General features: G+C 42.4%; 1 protein-coding gene across 1 annotated transcript in view; it reads left to right on the forward strand.

The window, feature by feature from the left end:
- ryr2a (ryanodine receptor 2a (cardiac)) overlaps positions 1-19,187 on the forward strand; it is a gene marked incomplete at both ends in the record, with an annotated part of 175,982 nt that overhangs the window by 104,762 nt on the left and 52,033 nt on the right. The window contains 17 exons of the mRNA XM_079757379.1: positions 2,027-2,102; positions 2,760-2,883; positions 3,038-3,153; positions 3,280-3,344; positions 3,461-3,582; positions 4,660-4,709; positions 5,250-5,310; positions 5,654-5,892; positions 6,056-6,137; positions 6,239-6,369; positions 10,371-10,498; positions 12,474-12,666; positions 15,543-15,625; positions 16,278-16,435; positions 16,751-16,838; positions 17,155-17,247; positions 17,973-18,143. Coding sequence (XP_079613505.1) covers positions 2,027-2,102; positions 2,760-2,883; positions 3,038-3,153; positions 3,280-3,344; positions 3,461-3,582; positions 4,660-4,709; positions 5,250-5,310; positions 5,654-5,892; positions 6,056-6,137; positions 6,239-6,369; positions 10,371-10,498; positions 12,474-12,666; positions 15,543-15,625; positions 16,278-16,435; positions 16,751-16,838; positions 17,155-17,247; positions 17,973-18,143 — 1,980 coding nt within the window. The remainder of the gene's footprint in view (positions 1-2,026; positions 2,103-2,759; positions 2,884-3,037; positions 3,154-3,279; positions 3,345-3,460; positions 3,583-4,659; positions 4,710-5,249; positions 5,311-5,653; positions 5,893-6,055; positions 6,138-6,238; positions 6,370-10,370; positions 10,499-12,473; positions 12,667-15,542; positions 15,626-16,277; positions 16,436-16,750; positions 16,839-17,154; positions 17,248-17,972; positions 18,144-19,187) is intronic.

Consider the following 19,187-nt stretch of genomic DNA (forward strand, 5'->3'; position numbering starts at 1 on the left):
ACAGAGAGACACATGTTAATATATATGCACACTGTAACAGAGAGACACATGTTAATATATATACACACTGTAACAGAGAGATACATGTTAATATATATACACTGTAACAGAGAGACACATGTTAATATATATACACACTGTAACAGAGAGACACATGTTAATATATATACACACTGTAACAGAGAGACACATGTTAATATATATACACACTGTAACAGAGAGACACATGTTAATATATATACACTGTAACAGCGACCTTCACGTAAGAGTCACCAGCACCCGAAGCTGTTCACACATACACACTGTGACAGAGAGACACATGTTAATATATATATACACTGTCACAAGAAGATACACCTTAATATATATACACACTGTAACAGAGAGACACATGTTAATAGATATACACACTGTAACAGAGAGACACATGTTAATAGATATACACACTGTAACAGAGAGACACATGTCAATATATATACACACTGTAACAGAGAGATACATGTTAATATGTATACACACTGTAACAGAGAGATACATGTTAATATATATACACACTGTAACAGAGAGATACATGTTAATATATATACACACTGTAACAGAGAGATACACGTTAATATGTATATACACTGTAACAGAGAGATACATGTTAATATATATACACACTGTAACAGAGAGATACATGTTAATATATATATATATATACACACTGTAACAAGAAGATACATGTTAATATATATATATATATATATATATACACTGTAACAGAGAGATACATGTTAGTATATATACACACTGTAACAGAGAGACACATGTTAATATATATACACACTGTAACAGAGAGATACATGTTAATATATATACACACTGTAACAGAGAGATACATGTTAATATATATACACACTGTAACAGAGAGACACATGTTAATATATATACACACTGTAACAGAGAGATACATGTTAATATATATACACACTGTAACAAGAAGATACACCTTAATATATATACACACTGTAACAGAGAGATACATGTTAATATATATACACACTCAAACAAGAAGACACACCTTAATATATATACACACTAACAGAGAGATACATGTTAATGTATACATACACTCAAACAAGAAGATACACCTTAATATATATACACACTGTAACAGTTAGATACACAAGATACGCGTTTATGTATATACACTATAACAGTGAGATACACGTTAATATATACATACACTATAACAATGAGATACACGTTAATATATACACTATAACAGTGAGATACATGTTTATGCATCAACACTGTAACAGTAAGATACACGTTTATATATACATACTGTAACAATAAGATACACAAGATCCACATTTATATATGTACACTATAACAGTGAGATACACGTTTATATAAACACACTATAACAATAAAATACACAAGATACACGTTTATATATGTACACTATAACAGTGAGATACACGTTTATATAAACACACTATAACAATAAGATACACAAGATACACGTTTATATATGTACACTATAACAGTGAGATACACGTTTATATAAACACACTATAACAATAAAATACACAAGATACACGTTTATATATGTACACTATAACAGTTAGATACACGTTTATATAAACACACTATAACAATAAGATACACAAGATCCACGTTTATATATGTACACTATAAAAGTAAGATACACGTTTATATATACACACTATAACAGTAAGACAAACCTTTATATATATACACACTATAACAGTTTAGTTTAAAGTTTTTTTAAGCAGCGACAAATACATTGCACATTGTTTCATATAAAATATAAAATAGATGCCATGCATACAGGTTTCTAGTCAAAACGATTTTGCAACTCTGGTCCGTGGTTGGGCTTTTACCTAAAGTTTTTTACCTAAAATTAAAAGTAACACAAGCAACACGTTCATATATACACACTGTTAGAATAAGATACACTAATATGCAGACCGCAAAAAACAGGCAATTCTTAATATTCATAAAATATCCTCCACAGTCGATGGCTGAGCTTCTGGCAGAAAACTTTCATAATACTTGGGCTAAAAAAAAGAAGATGGAAATGGAAGCCAAAGGTGAGTCTAATTTTATTTCTCACTCGTTGACTTTCTGTCTTACAGATTTTGAGTCAGTCAGTAACGCTGAGAGTTCTGAGAAGGTAGAGGGATGTATTATCCTCATGGTCGTGGCTTTTAGAGTTAGTATGTGTTATTCAGTATGAGGAGTATACTTGTTCAGTATCATGAACAAAATGCCCTTTAAAGACTTTGGTTTTCTGTCTCTGTTAAGGGTCAAAATATATAAAATTAAGCTATTATTGTAATTAAGACATAAGAATATACAAACCACTCGATGATTTAGAAGTTAAATGGACACGATGCTCTGAATTATCGTTAGTTCCTGCTTCATGGCTCCACCATCAAGATGTATATCTAGATATCTATACACCTGGGTTAGTGTTTCAGTTTAACACAGTACCTGGGTTAGTGTTTCAGTTTAACACAGTACCTGGGTTAGTGCGTCAGTGTAACACAGTACCTGTGTTAGTGCGTCAGGGATGCACAATGTTTGCCCAGCTCTACTAATAACACATTTTCCATCCAAACGGTCTATCCTTTCTCCCTCCTCCCTTCTCTCTCCTCCCGTCTCCCTCCTCTCCTTACTCTTCTCTCCTCTCCTTTCTCCTCTCTCCTCCCTACTCCCTCCTTGTTCCTTCCTCCTCTCCTTGCTAGGTGGAGGTAGTCATCCGTTGCTGGTCCCATACGACACACTCACTGCCAAAGAGAAGTCCAGAGACCGTGAGAAAGCACAGGAGATCTTTAAGTTCCTCCAGATCAACGGATACACCGTATCGAGGTGGGCTGGATGAAATGACATGGATACACCTGTGAAGGGCCAACCAGAGAATAGATGTCGATATTGATACTGATTATTCAGGGTGCTGTAGATATGATTGTTCCAAGATTGAGATGGGGGTGTGGCTTTGAGAAGGTTTGACGTTGTGTTCCAGGTGTGTGAGGGAGCAGGACCTGGACACACCCGCCATAGAGAAGCGTTTTGCCTACACCTTCCTGCAGCAGCTCATAGAATACGTAGACAAGGCCCATCAACACATGATGGACGCCGGTACGTTTGGAGGCAACACTGTAAAGCGCACAGAACACAAGTAAAACGGTGCTCTGGTTTAAACCAGGCTGCACATACAGTGGATTCAAGGGTTTGTTCATGGAAATCTGGATCTCTGATGCACAGATGCAGGAACCCGAGCCAAGGGAGAGGAACGTCCCCAGGAGCAGCAAACCAAGTTCTTTGGAAAGGTCTGAGCCATGTTTAAGATTCACACATTTTGTTATGAGTGATGAAACCCATACAATTTACATAGATCTATATATAAGCTCAAAGAGCTAACCTATGATTTAATGTAATTCCCCAGGTTCTCTTGCCATTGGTGGACCAGTACTTTAAGAACCATAGGCTCTACTTCCTGTCTACAGCCATTCGTCCAATCAGCAGTGGCGGCCATGCCTCAAACAAGGAGAAGGAGATGGTGACCAGGTACAGTATACAGTGTGAAGACCAAGCATAAAGAGCGGCCATTTTGGATTATTATAGCTGAGTTAGGTAGAGCTGCTGGAGGAACATTTAAGAGCCATCCTTTTTGTGCGTAATGCGATAGCAATTCATCAGTTATTAGTGAGTGAAATGCTCTTTACAGATCGGATACTTTATGTAAACAAATGTAAATGGGAATAATCTCAACTGGAAAGGTCATGTTCAGTAACTAGGAGCCTCAAGCCCGAACACAGCCCAGTAATCTGTGTACCCGGTCCAGACACCTAAAGCCATCTTCACACGGACATGTAGTTCATCTCTGATCACTGGAGGGCAGAAATGTAGTTCATCTCTGATCTCTGGAGGGCAGAAATGTAGTTCATCTCTGATCTCTGGAGGGCAGAAATGTAGTTTACCTCTGATCACTGGAGTGCAGACATGTAGTATATCTCTGGTCCCTGGTGCAGACAGGTAGTTTATCTCTGATCTCTGGTGCAGAAATGTAGTTTACCTCTGATCCATGGTGCAGACATGTAGTTTATCTCTGGACCCTGGTGCAGACAGGTAGTTTATGTCTATTCCCTGGTGCAGAGAGGTAGTTTATCTCTGATCCATGGTGCAGAGAATGCTTGTCCACATACCGCGGCATCAGTGGCCACTCAGCTGCAGATCACTTTAAACATTTGAATATAATGAAACATAAATAATATACATAAATAAATGGTATAAACTTAAACTTACAACTGTTTAATTACAATAAATATTCTGGGAAACCTTAACCATTTGACCAAGGCTTTGGAGGAAACATAGGTTCATCAAGTGATGATGGATCCATGTTTGTCAAGTTTGTCAAACTAACTATGAACTGGATTGTTCTAAATCCCTTTTGTTCAGTACCTTACATTCTCCCCCTTCCCACTGTCTCCCAGTGCTAATGTTTGTGTTTATTGTTTTTTGTTCTCCCAATTTTAATCACTCTGTTCCTATTTACATTAATATACCCTTTATTTCTCTTTCTTTATTTCTCTCTGCCTTGTTTTGTGTTTTTTCTGCTCCTTCAACTGCATTCTCCTCTTGAAGTCTTTTCTGCAAACTGGGAGTTCTTGTCAGACATAGGATATCGCTTTTTGGTAAGAATAGAGAGTGCGTGCATGTCTTCTGGCATGTTGTTCTAACACTAACATGATGTGGTTTTGTTTCTTTCTAAAGAATGTTTCCAATGCAGAATGGCTGTAGACAGCCCCTGTGTTTCTTCAGTATTATTTCTGTATGCATCTTGTAGTGAGGTGGAGTGAAAGCCCTAATCTCAGAACTTGACTCACAAACTAGAAGCAAGATTAAAGGATCATGGATGCAAAATGTCCAGAAGTCATTTTAAAGGTTGAGATGACTTCTGGCCCCTGCCCCTGCATGCCCACGTTGTGCTGATGTGAAGGCTGAACGCCGACACAGCGACATGCAGGAAGGTTAGCATGTTATCTGCATTGTGTGTGCATCATTTCATCTCCCCTTACCCTTTTATTTTTATTTTTTTTATTATCACTTCAGTTTTAAGTCCTATTCGCAGATTGTGTTTTAAAACCATCCCAGTGGCTCTATAAAGGTCCCTTCCATGATCGCTGGGACTATTTCAGCTCAAAGTCATGTGACTCTGCGTTCACCTTCACCAGGAAACGACGCCACTTCCATCGTCAACTGCCTTCACATCCTGGGACAGACGCTGGATGCAAGGTGAGTGGTGTGATGAGACGAGGTCTTGTGTGTGTACCAACAGGTGACCAGGAGCCATCCAAACCCTTATCTGATTGGCCATCAGAGCCCTGCGACCATTCCCAGCCTGGCTCTGTGGGGTTACACAAACCGTTTTTTTAATATGTTAAGTTTAGAAGAAGAACATTGCCAGACTGATCTGTTGTCTGAGGGTGTGGTTTGCATTACATAGCAAACAAACAATAAGGACATGTAATGGAAGCAAAACATAACACAGCAAATTGCCCACAGAAAACCCTCCAAAAACAGTATTGTACGACTTCTCCTTCTGGAAGCACTGAAGCGTGTTATCTTATGGCCACAGGACGGTCATGAAGACGGGGCTGGAGGCGGTGAAGGCGGCGCTGCGGGCCTTCTTCCAGAGCGCGGCGGAGGACCTGGAGAAGACCCAGGACAACCTGAAGCTGGGCCAGTTCACCCACGAGCGCTCACAGCCGCGGGACGTCACCCAGGTCATCAACTACACCACCTTCGCCCTGCTGCCCGTTCTCTCCTCCCTGTTCGAGCATATCGGACAGAACCTCTTCGGCCAGGACCTCATCTGTGGGTTTCCTACACTGTACAGAACTGTCATGTTATTATCATCGTAACGCTGTCGCAAGTACAGTTGTTCTAGTGAATGAGAGGAACAACAAGCGTGTGCTGCTAATGGGGTCAGATCTTTCTAAAGTCACCTTTCTATATTTTTCTGTCTTTTCCCTTCTAGTGGACAATGTTCAGGTGTCTTGCTACAGGATCCTCAACAGTCTCTACTCACTCGGGACCAGCAAGAGCATCTATGTAGAGAGGTAGTGCGTTTGTCTCTCGCTCCATCCGTCCAAAACGTCTCTAACCCCTTGGGGTTTCTGATTCATTGCTCCCTCCCTCCCTGTTCTTGTTTCTCTGGCAGGCATCGTCCGGCCATTGGAGAGTGTCTGGCGGCCTTCTCTGCAGCCTTCCCCGTGGCCTTCCTGGAGCCCTACCTGGATATGTTCAACGGCTTCTCCATCTACAACAGCAAAGGGGCCAAGGAGAGAGGAGGTGCTCTTTAAACCTGCTGGCGTCTTTGTGCCAGTGGCATTGATGAGGTCCAATCGTCATTGGACATAATTCAATACCCGTTATAATCTCCTATAGTGTGGCCAATAACGGGTGTGCGTTGTTAGCAAATAAGGTGGCTGGCGTTTTCCTCAGAGATAGGGCGAGAAGCTCAGCCATTCGTGAGGAACTCGGAGTAGAGCCGCTGCTCCTCTGCTCAGAGGGGTCCGTTGAGGCGGTTCGCCCGGTGAGGATGCCCACCAGGCGCCTCTCTAGGGAGGTGTTCCAGGGACGTCCAGCGGGTAGGAGGCCTCGGGGAAGACCCAGGACTAGTTGGAGGGATTATATCTGACCCCTGGCCGGGGAACGCCTCAGGAACCCCCTCTTCAGATCTGGTCAATGTGACCCGGGAAAGGGAAGTCTGCTGCCCCTGCAACCCGACCCGGATAGGCGGTTTGAAGATGAGGTATTAGCCAATACAGATGAATAGTGGTCAGATCAGAGCGTGCTTTAGGGCAGTGGTTCCCAACCTGGGGTCCGCGCCCCCCAATAGGGGGCGCCAGAGATCGCAAGGGGGGCGCACAAGTGTGTCTGCGCTGAGGTTGTGACTTGTGAAAAAAAATAAATCCACATTAAATGTATAAAACCCCAATAACATCCAATTTGATAATCGAAACGATGTTTAATGCCAGTTAAAACATATCATTGGTCCACATTTAAATTCATAATTATGTGACCTCTGAACTTGCGTAAGCAACCTTCCGGTCAGCTCGTGGGTGGCGGGCAATGCTGATTGTTTCCCTCATTAGTCGGCCTCACTTTACACAGAAAGAAAATGTCTGTGAAACGTAAATATACAGATGGTTCGTCTGTACCAAAGAAGAAAACAAAGCAATATCTCGAGAGATACATCGATTTTGGTTTTATGGAAGGACTGGACAGTTTTCGGCCAGTATGCGTCATTTGTGGCGAGAAGCTAGCTAATCAAAGCATGAAACCATGCAAACTGAAACGACACCAGGAGACCAAACACCCCGAGACTATTGGTGAAAGTCGAGAATATTTTGAGAGAAAGAAGCAATTGGCACTATCAAGAAGATCCACGGACATCAGAAAAGCTTTTGAAAAAGCAGGTACTGATTTACACAGAGCCACGGAGGCGTCATTTGACTGTTCACTGTTAATTGCGAAGGCTAAAAAGCCGCACAATATTGGAGAGCAGCTAATCAAACCCGCCCTCCTGAAAATTGTAGAGAGGATGTGTGGACCGCAAGCAGCTGATAAAGTGAAAACTGTCCCACTCTCGGACAACACTGTGAAAGACAGAATTGATAAAATGGCTGCAGATTGCCAAAACCAGCTCCACGAGAAGCTGAGGAATGCTAACTTTGCCATTCAGCTGGACGAAACAACAACCGTGTCAGACGAGGCCGTTCTCATTGTTTATGTGCAGTATATTGATGGCGAGGACTTGAAACAAGACATTCTTATGTCTACAAATCTATCAACAACAACAACCGGCCAGGATATATTTCTGGCTGTGGACTCATATCTCTCATCCAACAATCTGCCCTACGAAAACCTGGTTGCATGTTGCACTGACGGAGCCGCAGCAATGATGGGAAAGAACAAGGGGTTTAACAGCCGACTGAAGGAAAAAGTCCCAGGGTGCGTGATTTTCCACTGCATGATACATCGGCAAGCACTGGCGAGTAAAAAACTTTCCGAAGACCTTAGTAACACCCTGTCAACTGTTGTTAAAGTTGTAAACTTTATTAAAGCTCGCCCAACAAACAAGAGACTCTTTGCCCAGCTGTGCGAGGATGAAGCGCATCAAACACTTCTTCTACATACGGAGGTGCGCTGGCTATCGCGTGGACAAGTGCTTGTGCGTTTTATGGAACTGCAAGAAAAAATTAAGGAATTCTTACAAGATCACAATCGACCACTGTGTGAACAGCTGACTGATGCGTTTTGGATTAAAACGGCGTACCTGGCGGACACGTTCGCGCTCTACAATGAGACGAACAAGCGAATGCAGGGACCTGAATCAAACGTCATGCAGTGCAAAGACGCCCTGGACGCTTTCTCGCGCAAACTGGATTACAGAGTTCAAAAAATGTCAAACGGGGAATTACATCACTTTCCACTGCTGCTGAAACAGTCTGCTGGCACTGTGTGTGCGTCTTTACGCACCGAGTTTACCCGCCACCTGAACCTGCTACGCGAGGAGATTCAAAGCCGCTTCGCAGACATCAGTGAGTACTTATCAAAGGAAGCGTGGGTAGTGGACCCCTACACTTTCACCCTCAAGGATGTGGAATACCTCGGCTGTGAAGATGAGCTTTGTGATCTTCAGGCTGACTCTGTGGCAAAACAATACTTACAGGAGAACGGATTCAAAAAGTTTTGGATTGTCAAAGGACAAGCTGTTGCTCCCAGACTGGCCAAACACGCAGTAAGGAGGGTTATTCTGCCATTTAGCACTACATACCTGTCTGAGACAGCATTCAGTGCCCTTGTGACAATAGAAACAAGAGCCAGAAACAGACTTGATGTCCACCAGGACTTTAGACTGGCTGTCACAACCATCACACCTGACATCGCATCCCTGGTCAAAGGTATGCAAGTCCAAGGTAGCCATTAGTTTATGAATTAATTTACTGGCACAGAGTAAAAAAAACGTAAGGAATAACTTGTTTACTGTTATTGATGTTTACTGTTATTATTACACATAAACGTGTATAGCTGTGTTCTATAGCTGTTCTGTTCATATTTTTATACACTTTGTGTGTGTGTGTGTGTGTGTGTGTGTGTGTGTGTGTGTGTGTGTGTGTGAGAGTCCATGTGTCTATATACAGTGTAAAAGCAGGAGAATAAGAACAAAAGCCTACAACTGCTGTTTATTTTTGCAAATAAAAGTTTGTAATTAATCACTCTATTCTTTTATTGTGTGTATGTGGGTCGGAGTTAGGGTTTGGGGGGCCTTGCTTGTCTTGGACCCTGGCAGGGGGGTCCTCAAGGAAAAAAGGTTGGGAACCACTGCTTTAGGGTACGGACCTTAAGTGACCCCAATGGTTGAGTGGGGCTCAGACAGGTCAGCCAATCGCAATGTGGAAATAAATGTGTTCAATCAAGCCATGTGGAAATCACATGACTTGATTGAATGCAATTTCATTGAATGCAGATAGCTTCAATGAAACATTGTATACATAGAAATGTGGAATTGTTAGAATACATGCTGCAGCCTAAATGTGTCAACCATGCACACATATAGGCTATAAGTACAGCAACTTGACATGTTTTACACGCACAAACGCATATTATGTGGATGTAACACACAAATGCCTTTCATCAGCGATATATAGAAACAACAGATTGTGTCATATGCCGCCATTAAGTTGATGGCCAGTGTCACGTAGATATGTGTTGGTGACAACAATGTGAAAATAATATAAACCTAAGCTATGGTTTCATTTGAAGTGAAGTTAGGCCATAGTTAGTATTTCCCCTTCAATTTCACGACAAAATTAGTTTGAAATATGAATTAATACTAATATTATAAAACTTAAGACGGTCATTCCAATTCTTTAGTGAAAGCCTTTTCGAGCTTCTCCCCTGGATCTGATGGGGCTGAGGGTTGAATAGAGAGAGAACCAAAGAGAACCGTTTCCCTCACTAGCACCCGTCAGACCTTTCTCAGAGCAGAGTACTGGGAGGTGACAGAAGCAAACCATTTGCCCAATACATGAGGCATTTCAACAATTTATACCAAACTGCTCATAGAATTGACTGACTGCTCATGCCTGCTCTGTGATCTACTGCTCATGCCTGCTCTGTGTTCCCCAGCTCTTGGGCTTCCAGTCTGATCATACAGCTCATACTGATCTACTGCCCATGCCTGCTCTGTGATCTACTGCTCATGCCTGCTCTGTGTTCCCCAGCTCTTGGGCTTCCAGTCTGCTCATATAGCTCATACTGATCTACTGCTCTGTGTTCCCCAGCTCTTGGGCTTCCAGCCCCGGTGCTTGAGGCCTGTCCTCTCATCCCCTCCCTGGAGAAGACCCTTGAGGAGATCATGACGCTGGCGGAGTCGGGCATCAGGTACACCCAGATGCCCCACATCATGGAGGTAAACCATACCGCCAGATGACCCTGACCATTACTGCTATGCCCAGTGTGTGTGTACATGTATGCAGGGTGCGATTTGCCGGTGGGGATGGTGGGGACTATCCCCCCCTCTGGTTTACACGTCCTACCCTCTGCTGAATTATTTTTATCCTCGGTGGGGATAAAAATTATCCCCCCCACCCAAAGTATTTTCACCATTACATCGTAATAATTAACAACCAAAATACACAGGGTCCGTCTTCATTTTGAAACATTTTAAAATGTTTCTCAAAATTATCCCCCCCTCTGGTTTTTTCACAAATCGCACCCTGCATGTATGTATGCATTCCAGACACATGTTGTACATACTGTATACCTAATTATAAAAAAACATCTAGATGTGGACTCAATTAAGAGACTGAGTTATAGGTGCTGTTGGTAAGATTTATGGCTATCATTTTGCTGTAATGTATATTAAATAGCTGTGGTGGGAATTTTGGGCCACGTCATTCGTTTCTGTCTAAACTGTTAGAGAAAAAGAGTCATCCAAAATAACAATTAGGCTAATTCATTTAAGTAATAAAACATATAACAACATTTCGGATCGACCGATATGGATTTTTTTAGGGCCGATACCGATATTTTTTCATCAGCCTTAGCCGATAACCCATACCAATTTTCTTGAGCCAATATTTGGAGCTGATAATACCCTGGAAGTCCAGAGTTCTCGCGAGAACACAATTTGAATTTGCTCAGCGAGTCACTCTGGGAACGAGCAATATACTTGTGTATACTCGTGATGTATCAATATAGGCGGGCCAAAAGCATTGCTGTTTTACCGGCCGGATACGGCAAGAGTCTTATCTATTGGTTAGCTCCACTGGCCTGGATACGTCACCCCTTGTATTCTTCTGATATTTTCAAATGCATGCTTGGTGCGGCCCCTCGAGTTGGGCCATTTTCATTACTCGTTGCCAGACCCTACAGTTTTCTAGATGTGGGTCTGGATTTCCAGGCTAAGCCTCCCTCAATTAACATCATGAAAATGAAACAATGATGATAACAAATGTTACAATATCTCAATTTAAAAAAAATGAACTGTTTATTGAACTGTCTGTAAATCACGCCGAAGGAAAAAAAAAGTGGGGGTTGGGAGTTCAGCCTGCGTCTCTCTATTTGCTTCGCAAGGAGAAGTCCAATGCATTGGCAAAAGCAAGGACTTCTTATACAGAGTGGTCTCAGGACGCTGAGAACGGCTCTGCTCCCCAATAAAACTATGGCATTGGTTAACCAGATGTAAGTCAATAATAGATGGAAACCCTAATGTGTGTATTGGAGGGCGACGTTTTTGTGCATTCTGAGTTGGAGCCACAAAAAAAGGGCACATACCAACAAATAGCAGTTAGGGAAACAGAGTGTGAAAATATTATTTTCCCATTACAATGGCCTCTAATACTCTGGCCAAGTGCCAAGTGCCGTTATTACTGAACCAGCCAACTTGCAGAAGACGTGTATAGTAAGACTGAAGAGTTTCCTGGAGGTGCTACTCATATGGTGTGTGATAAACATCTATGAAGCCATTTCTCCAACACTCTGTGAACCAGGAGAGAGAGGCTGCTGTTGGAGAACATAAACAATAACCTTACAGTGCTACCAACCCTACATCACTGGGACTACTGTGCTGCAAGACAGGTGGAGGAAGCTGTTCCCCACAGAAACGAGACAGGAGCACTAACCCAACCACAGACTCACAGTACACAGCTGTGTGACTACTACAACTGGATTTGATGTGGAGCTTTATGAGCACAATCAACTTCCACAGTTGAGGCATTACGTGTGCATCATCAAAATCAGCAAAGTCATTCTGAATCCAGGCAACTATTGCAACTATTACAGTGCTTTAAAGGTTACTTTTGATGGAATGAACACATGTGCTTTGCGGGTATGAGTTGTGCAGTATTGTGATCCTTGTCCCCCTGCTGTTGCTCCTCCTGCAGGTGGTGCTGCCCATGCTGTGCAGCTACATGTCCCACTGGTGGGAATACGGTCCAGAGAACAACCCGGAGAGCACCGACCGCTGCTGCACCTCTCTGAGGTGGGAACACATGAACGCCCTCCTGGGAAACATCCTGAAGATCATCTACAACAACCTGGGCATCGACGAGGGCACCTGGATGAAGAGACTGGCAGGTAATGCGAAACATCTAGGAGTCACTGACTCTAGATCAGATAGCATGACTCTAGGTAAGATACCATGACTCTAGATCAGATAGCACGACTCTAGGTAAGATACCATGACTCTAGATCAGATACCATGACTCTAGATAAGATACCATGACTCTAGATCAGATACCATGACTCTAGATAAGATACCATGACTCTAGATCAGATACCATGACTCTAGATAAGATACCATGACTCTAGATCAGATACCATGACTCTAGATAAGATACCATGACTCTAGATCAGATACCATGACTCTAGGTAAGATACCATGACTCTAGATCAGATACCATGACTCTAGGTAAGATACCATGACTCTAGGTAAGATACCATGACTCTAGATCAGATAGCATGACTCTAGGTAAGATACCATGACTCTAGATAAGATACCATGACTCTAGATCAGATAGCATGACTCTAGCTAAGATACCATGACTCTAGATCAGATAGCATGACTCTAGGTAAGATACCATGACTCTAGATAAGATACCATGACTCTAGATCAGATACCATGACTCTAGATAAGATACCATGACTCTAGATCAGATACCATGACTCTAGGTAAGATACCATGACTCTAGGTAAGATACCATGACTCTAGATCAGATAGCATGACTCTAGGTAAGATACCATGACTCTAGATAAGATACCATGACTCTAGATCAGATACCATGACTCTAGATCAGATAGCACGACTCTAGGTAAGATACCATGACTCTAGATCAGATACCATGACTCTAGATCAGATAGCATGACTCTAGGTAAGATACCATGACTCTAGATCAGATAGCACGACTCTAGATAAGATACCATGACTCTAGATCAGATACCATGACTCTAGATAAGATACCATGACTCTAGATCAGATACCATGACTCTAGATAAGATACCATGACTCTAGATCAGATACCATGACTCTAGATAAGATACCATGACTCTAGATCAGATACCATGACTCTAGGTAAGATACCATGACTCTAGATCAGATACCATGACTCTAGGTAAGATACCATGACTCTAGGTAAGATACCATGACTCTAGATCAGATAGCATGACTCTAGGTAAGATACCATGACTCTAGATAAGATACCATGACTCTAGATCAGATAGCATGACTCTAGCTAAGATACCATGACTCTAGATCAGATAGCATGACTCTAGGTAAGATACCATGACTCTAGATAAGATACCATGACTCTAGATCAGATACCATGACTCTAGATAAGATACCATGACTCTAGATCAGATACCATGACTCTAGGTAAGATACCATGACTCTAGGTAAGATACCATGACTCTAGATCAGATAGCATGACTCTAGGTAAGATACCATGACTCTAGATAAGATACCATGACTCTAGATCAGATACCATGACTCTAGATCAGATAGCACGACTCTAGGTAAGATACCATGACTCTAGATCAGATACCATGACTCTAGATCAGATACCATGACTCTAGATCAGATAGCACGACTCTAGGTAAGATACCATGACTCTAGATCAGATACCATGACTCTAGATCAGATACCATGACTCTAGATAAGATACCATGACTCTAGGTAAGATACCATGACTCTAGATCAGATACCATGACTCTAGGTAAGATACCATGACTCTAGATGAGATACCATGACTCTAGATAAGATACCATGACTATAGATCAGACAGCATGACTCTAGGTAAGATACCATGACTCTAGGTAAGATACCATGACTCTAGATCAGATAGCATGACTCTAGGTAAGATACCATGACTCTAGATAAGATACCATGACTCTAGATCAGATAGCATGACTCTAGCTAAGATACCATGACTCTAGATCAGATAGCATGACTCTAGGTAAGATACCATGACTCTATATAAGATACCATGACTCTAGATCAGATACCATGACTCTAGATAAGATACCATGACTCTAGATCAGATACCATGACTCTAGGTAAGATACCATGACTCTAGGTAAGATACCATGACTCTAGATCAGATAGCATGACTCTAGGTAAGATACCATGACTCTAGATAAGATACCATGACTCTAGATCAGATACCATGACTCTAGATCAGATAGCACGACTCTAGGTAAGATACCATGACTCTAGATCAGATACCATGACTCTAGATCAGATACCATGACTCTAGATCAGATAGCACGACTCTAGGTAAGATACCATGACTCTAGATCAGATACCATGACTCTAGATCAGATACCATGACTCTAGATAAGATACCATGACTCTAGGTAAGATACCATGACTCTAGATCAGATACCATGACTCTAGGTAAGATACCATGACTCTAGATAAGATACCATGACTCTAGATAAGATACCATGACTATAGATCAGACAGCATGACTCTAGATCAGACAGCATGACTAGATAAGATAGGACTCCAGATCAGAAGATATTCTGGATATGACAATGCCTATATCAGACAACATGACTCAAGACTAGAGAAAATGACTCTAGAGGGGACAACATGACTATATCTGACAACATTTGTCTAGATGAGATAATATGACTCTAGATTAGATAACATGACCAGATCAGTCTTCATTACTCTAGATCAGATGTGACTCTGGATCAGAAACTTGACCCTAGATCAGACAACATGACTCTAGAATAGACAACATGACCAGGTCAGAAAACATGACTCTAGTCTAGGCAACATGATAACATCAGAAAACATGACTCTATATCAGACAACATTACTCTGAAACCAACAGAAACAAATGATCTGGTCCCTGCTTGTGGGAATCATGGTTGCAACAATCCCAACCCAGATGTTTATTCATCAACAATTTTCCTGTCTCTCTCTCTTCTTATCTCTCTTTACTCTGAAGTATTTTCTCAGCCAATCATCAGTAAGGCTAATGCTCAGCTTCTCAAGACCCACTTCCTGCCTCTGATGGAAAAACTCAAAAAAGTGAGCTTTCTTTTCATTTATCATACCAAAATATGAAAACATAGTTCTGAGTCTGTCCCTTATAATAATGTGTAATAATTGTGTGGGTTTCATTAAATAAAATGCAGCAAAGAGCAGTGTTTTAAAAAAAAATCCAATTAGTTGACGTACAACTAAATGTTTCTGTGCCACAGATCATGGTGTGTATAGATGCTGCTCTGCTGCAGACAGGCTGACCCCAGTCTGCTCCTTGACAGACTGTATCTGTAACTATAGGCGTAGTGTTAACTGGTCACGGGGCCGTTTATCTCCAGAAAGTGTATCTGTGACTATGGGCCACCCTGTCATGGATTCTCTCCCGTTTATCTCCGGAAAGTGTATCAAACTATGGGCTGTCCATATGGGTTCTCTCAAGTTTATCTCCAGAAAGTGTATCTTACTCTGGGCTCTCCTCATGGGTTCTCTCAGGTTCATCATCAGAAAGTGTATCTTACTATACTCTGTCATGTCATGGTAGTTGTAACTCGTCACGGTTCTCCCCAGAAAGGGTATTTAACTATGGGCGAAGTGTAACCTTGGCATGGGCTCTCTGTAACTGTTCTCCCCAGAAAGTGTATCTAACTATGGGCGTAGTGTAACCTCATCATGGGGTCTCTCTAACGGTTTTGACTAGAAAGCGGCTGTGGTCCTCATGGACGAGGAGCAGACCAAAGCTGAGGGCAGAGGGGACATGTCGGAGGCAGAGCTGCTGGTGTTGGATGAGTTCACCATCCTGGTCCGGGACCTGTATGCCTTCTACCCCCTCCTCATTCGCTTTGTCGATTACAACAGGCAGGCTACCTTCTCTTGTGTCATGTTCAGACTTTGATACACTTTTGAAAGGCTTACATTTTTTTTTGTCATTTTTTTAAAGAAACAACTCAGAAAAACCTTTGCCACCGATCATCCTCCGTCCGTTTTAATCACCTTTTTTCCCCGTACAATATAATATTGTTGGATTAATACCATACTTAAAATCTGAGTGTTCTGAAAACAGTAACCCAGCAGGTATTGCTTGTTTCAGATTATTGGCGTAATAAAGTGTTAAACAGTTAACACAAGTGGTATAAGAGGTGTCAACTGGAGGTGAATTGTACCTTTTCCCAGAGCGAAGTGGCTGAAGGAACCAAACCCAGAGGCAGAGGAGCTGTTCCGCATGGTCGCCGAAGTCTTCATCTTCTGGGCCAAGTCGCATGTAAAGATCACCAGCTGACCTCTAACCCCTCACTGCCCGCATCACCTGAATCCTTTACTTCACTGTTAATCTCCTGTTCTGAAGCAGAATTTATACCAGCAAACACAAACTCCACACTCCAAATACAGCCCTGGGCAGCACCATAATCCTTATGGGACTCAAAGATATATATTAAACATGAATAAATCCCTTTATACCTCATATTTGTAATGAGCTTCAAATAGAGTGAGGCATTTTCATACATGCTGGAGATGTGTTTCAGGACTGATTTAATATTGTTATAGTGTAGTGAGTATAATTCTTGCTTCTTGTGCAGAACTTCAAGAGGGAAGAGCAGAACTTTGTGGTCCAAAATGAGATCAACAACATGTCCTTCCTCATCACCGATACCAAGTCTAAGATGTCGAAGGTGAGACAATATCAAGAGATGATTTAGAGATGTCATTAGCACACGCCAAGCCATCCTAAACCTCAGGACAGCTCGGCCTCCAGGAATTAGAAGATCAGAAGATCATATCAGAATATCTCAAACACAGGACAATCCCAAAACCCAGCAAGTACTGTAGATGCAGTTAACACCCACAAGGCCTTTTTGGAAATGTCCTAATTAATATCAAATGAATGCTGCTTTGGAATTTTGATTTGAAAAGAAGACGTTTCTACTGAGCAGTGTTCCGTTTGGGAACATGGCCGAAACACACATCCTCTGGATGTGGAGTCCAGCTGGCTTTAGTCCTCTGAGCGCTGCCGAATCAGGCGGACTGACGACGGCCCTCAAAAAACACTTCCCGGACCGCGGCTCTCGTTACCAAGAACACACGTTTGTATTGGTAGATCAGGAACCTCGGTGGGCGGCGGCGTACGCCTCTAGGGCCGCGTTTAGCGCGTATGCAACGGTTAGAAATGAGAGATCTGATTAGGGGCGTGAATCGGTTCTGGCCTTGGGAGGCTGGATGTCTGGAGCACCTGCTTCAAGATGATCTGCTTAAAATATAGAAACGGATCTGCATCTAATTATAATTACAGCCATTACAAAATCTCTCAAAAATTCAAGGGGTGTAGCTACCCTTCAGTTCATGTCCAACGGACGGGCGCGTTTTCAAAGGTGGTCAACATCTCTCTCTCTCTCCCCAGGGTGCCATTTCGGACCAGGAGAGGAAGAAGCTGAAGAGGAAAGGGGACCGCTACACCATGCAGACCAGCCTGATTGTGGCCACGCTGAAGCGTATGCTCCCAGTGGGGCTGAACATCTGCGCTCCAGGAGACCAGGAGCTCATATCGTTGGCTAAGAACCGCTTCACTCAGGTGCTTCCCCCCGCGGCTGGTGGCTAGAACCTGGTTCCTAAAGTCAACCCTGAAGCCACTTCTTTATCAGATGAAAATAAATGAATGAACTGGGGAATACGGTATTGCTATTGGTAAAAGTAAAAAATCTTCTATACTTAGCATTAGCATTTTAAGCGAGCACCGGTCTACAACACACTTGCTTTATTTGTTGTTTAAAGGGGACATATTATGAAAACACCACTTATCCTGGGATTTGGGTGTTGTTTTGGGTGTCTGGTGCTCCCACACGCATACAAACTTTAAAAAAAAGTCTGTACATGATTTTTTGAGTGAGGTATGCATTTCTGAAAGTACCCCGCCTACAGTTACCAAACGAGCGAGTCAGTCCAGTCAGTCCTGGCGCCCCGTCCTACGTAGGAAGGGGGCACACTTGAACATTACCTCCCACTTCCCCACTCCCCTCCAATCAGAGCATAGCTAAGATTTTGTGGACCAGCGGACGAGCAGCTCCGGCGGGGGGAGCTGCTTGTCTCTGCCCGTCTGGCAGCTCAGCTCGGTAGGACAATCCCTTTCACCTCCATGTCGCGGTTCATGGACTTCAGAGAGTCAAGGCCAAAGTTCCTTCCCCCCAATTCTTCTCAACCATGGCCGAGATATCCCCCACTACGAGTCTTTACTTGTTGTGGAAGTACCAGAGACGTCAGACGCAGTCTTTATGATTCATTATATCATCCGAGGCGCACATAGCTCTTGGCCGTGATATTAGATATAATATTATATAAATACCCATATATTATATTATTATTATTATATTATTATTATTATTATTATAATTATTATTATTATTATTATTATTATTATTATATTATATTATATAGATATAGAGCTCCAGGAGTCCGCAAACGGCAACAATCCCTTCTCCTCCATGCTGTGGTTCAGTCTGACAGCTCATTGGTCAATGGGCAGCAGCTCATTTACATTAAAGCTACAGACACCAGAAACAGCGCATTCTGAAGGGAATGAATTAGATGGGAATAGCGGTAGGCGAGATATTTTTTACTA

Source organism: Pollachius pollachius (assembly GCF_949987615.1).
Source record: "Pollachius pollachius genome assembly, chromosome: 19".
Taxonomy (NCBI): Eukaryota; Metazoa; Chordata; class Actinopteri; order Gadiformes; family Gadidae; genus Pollachius; species Pollachius pollachius.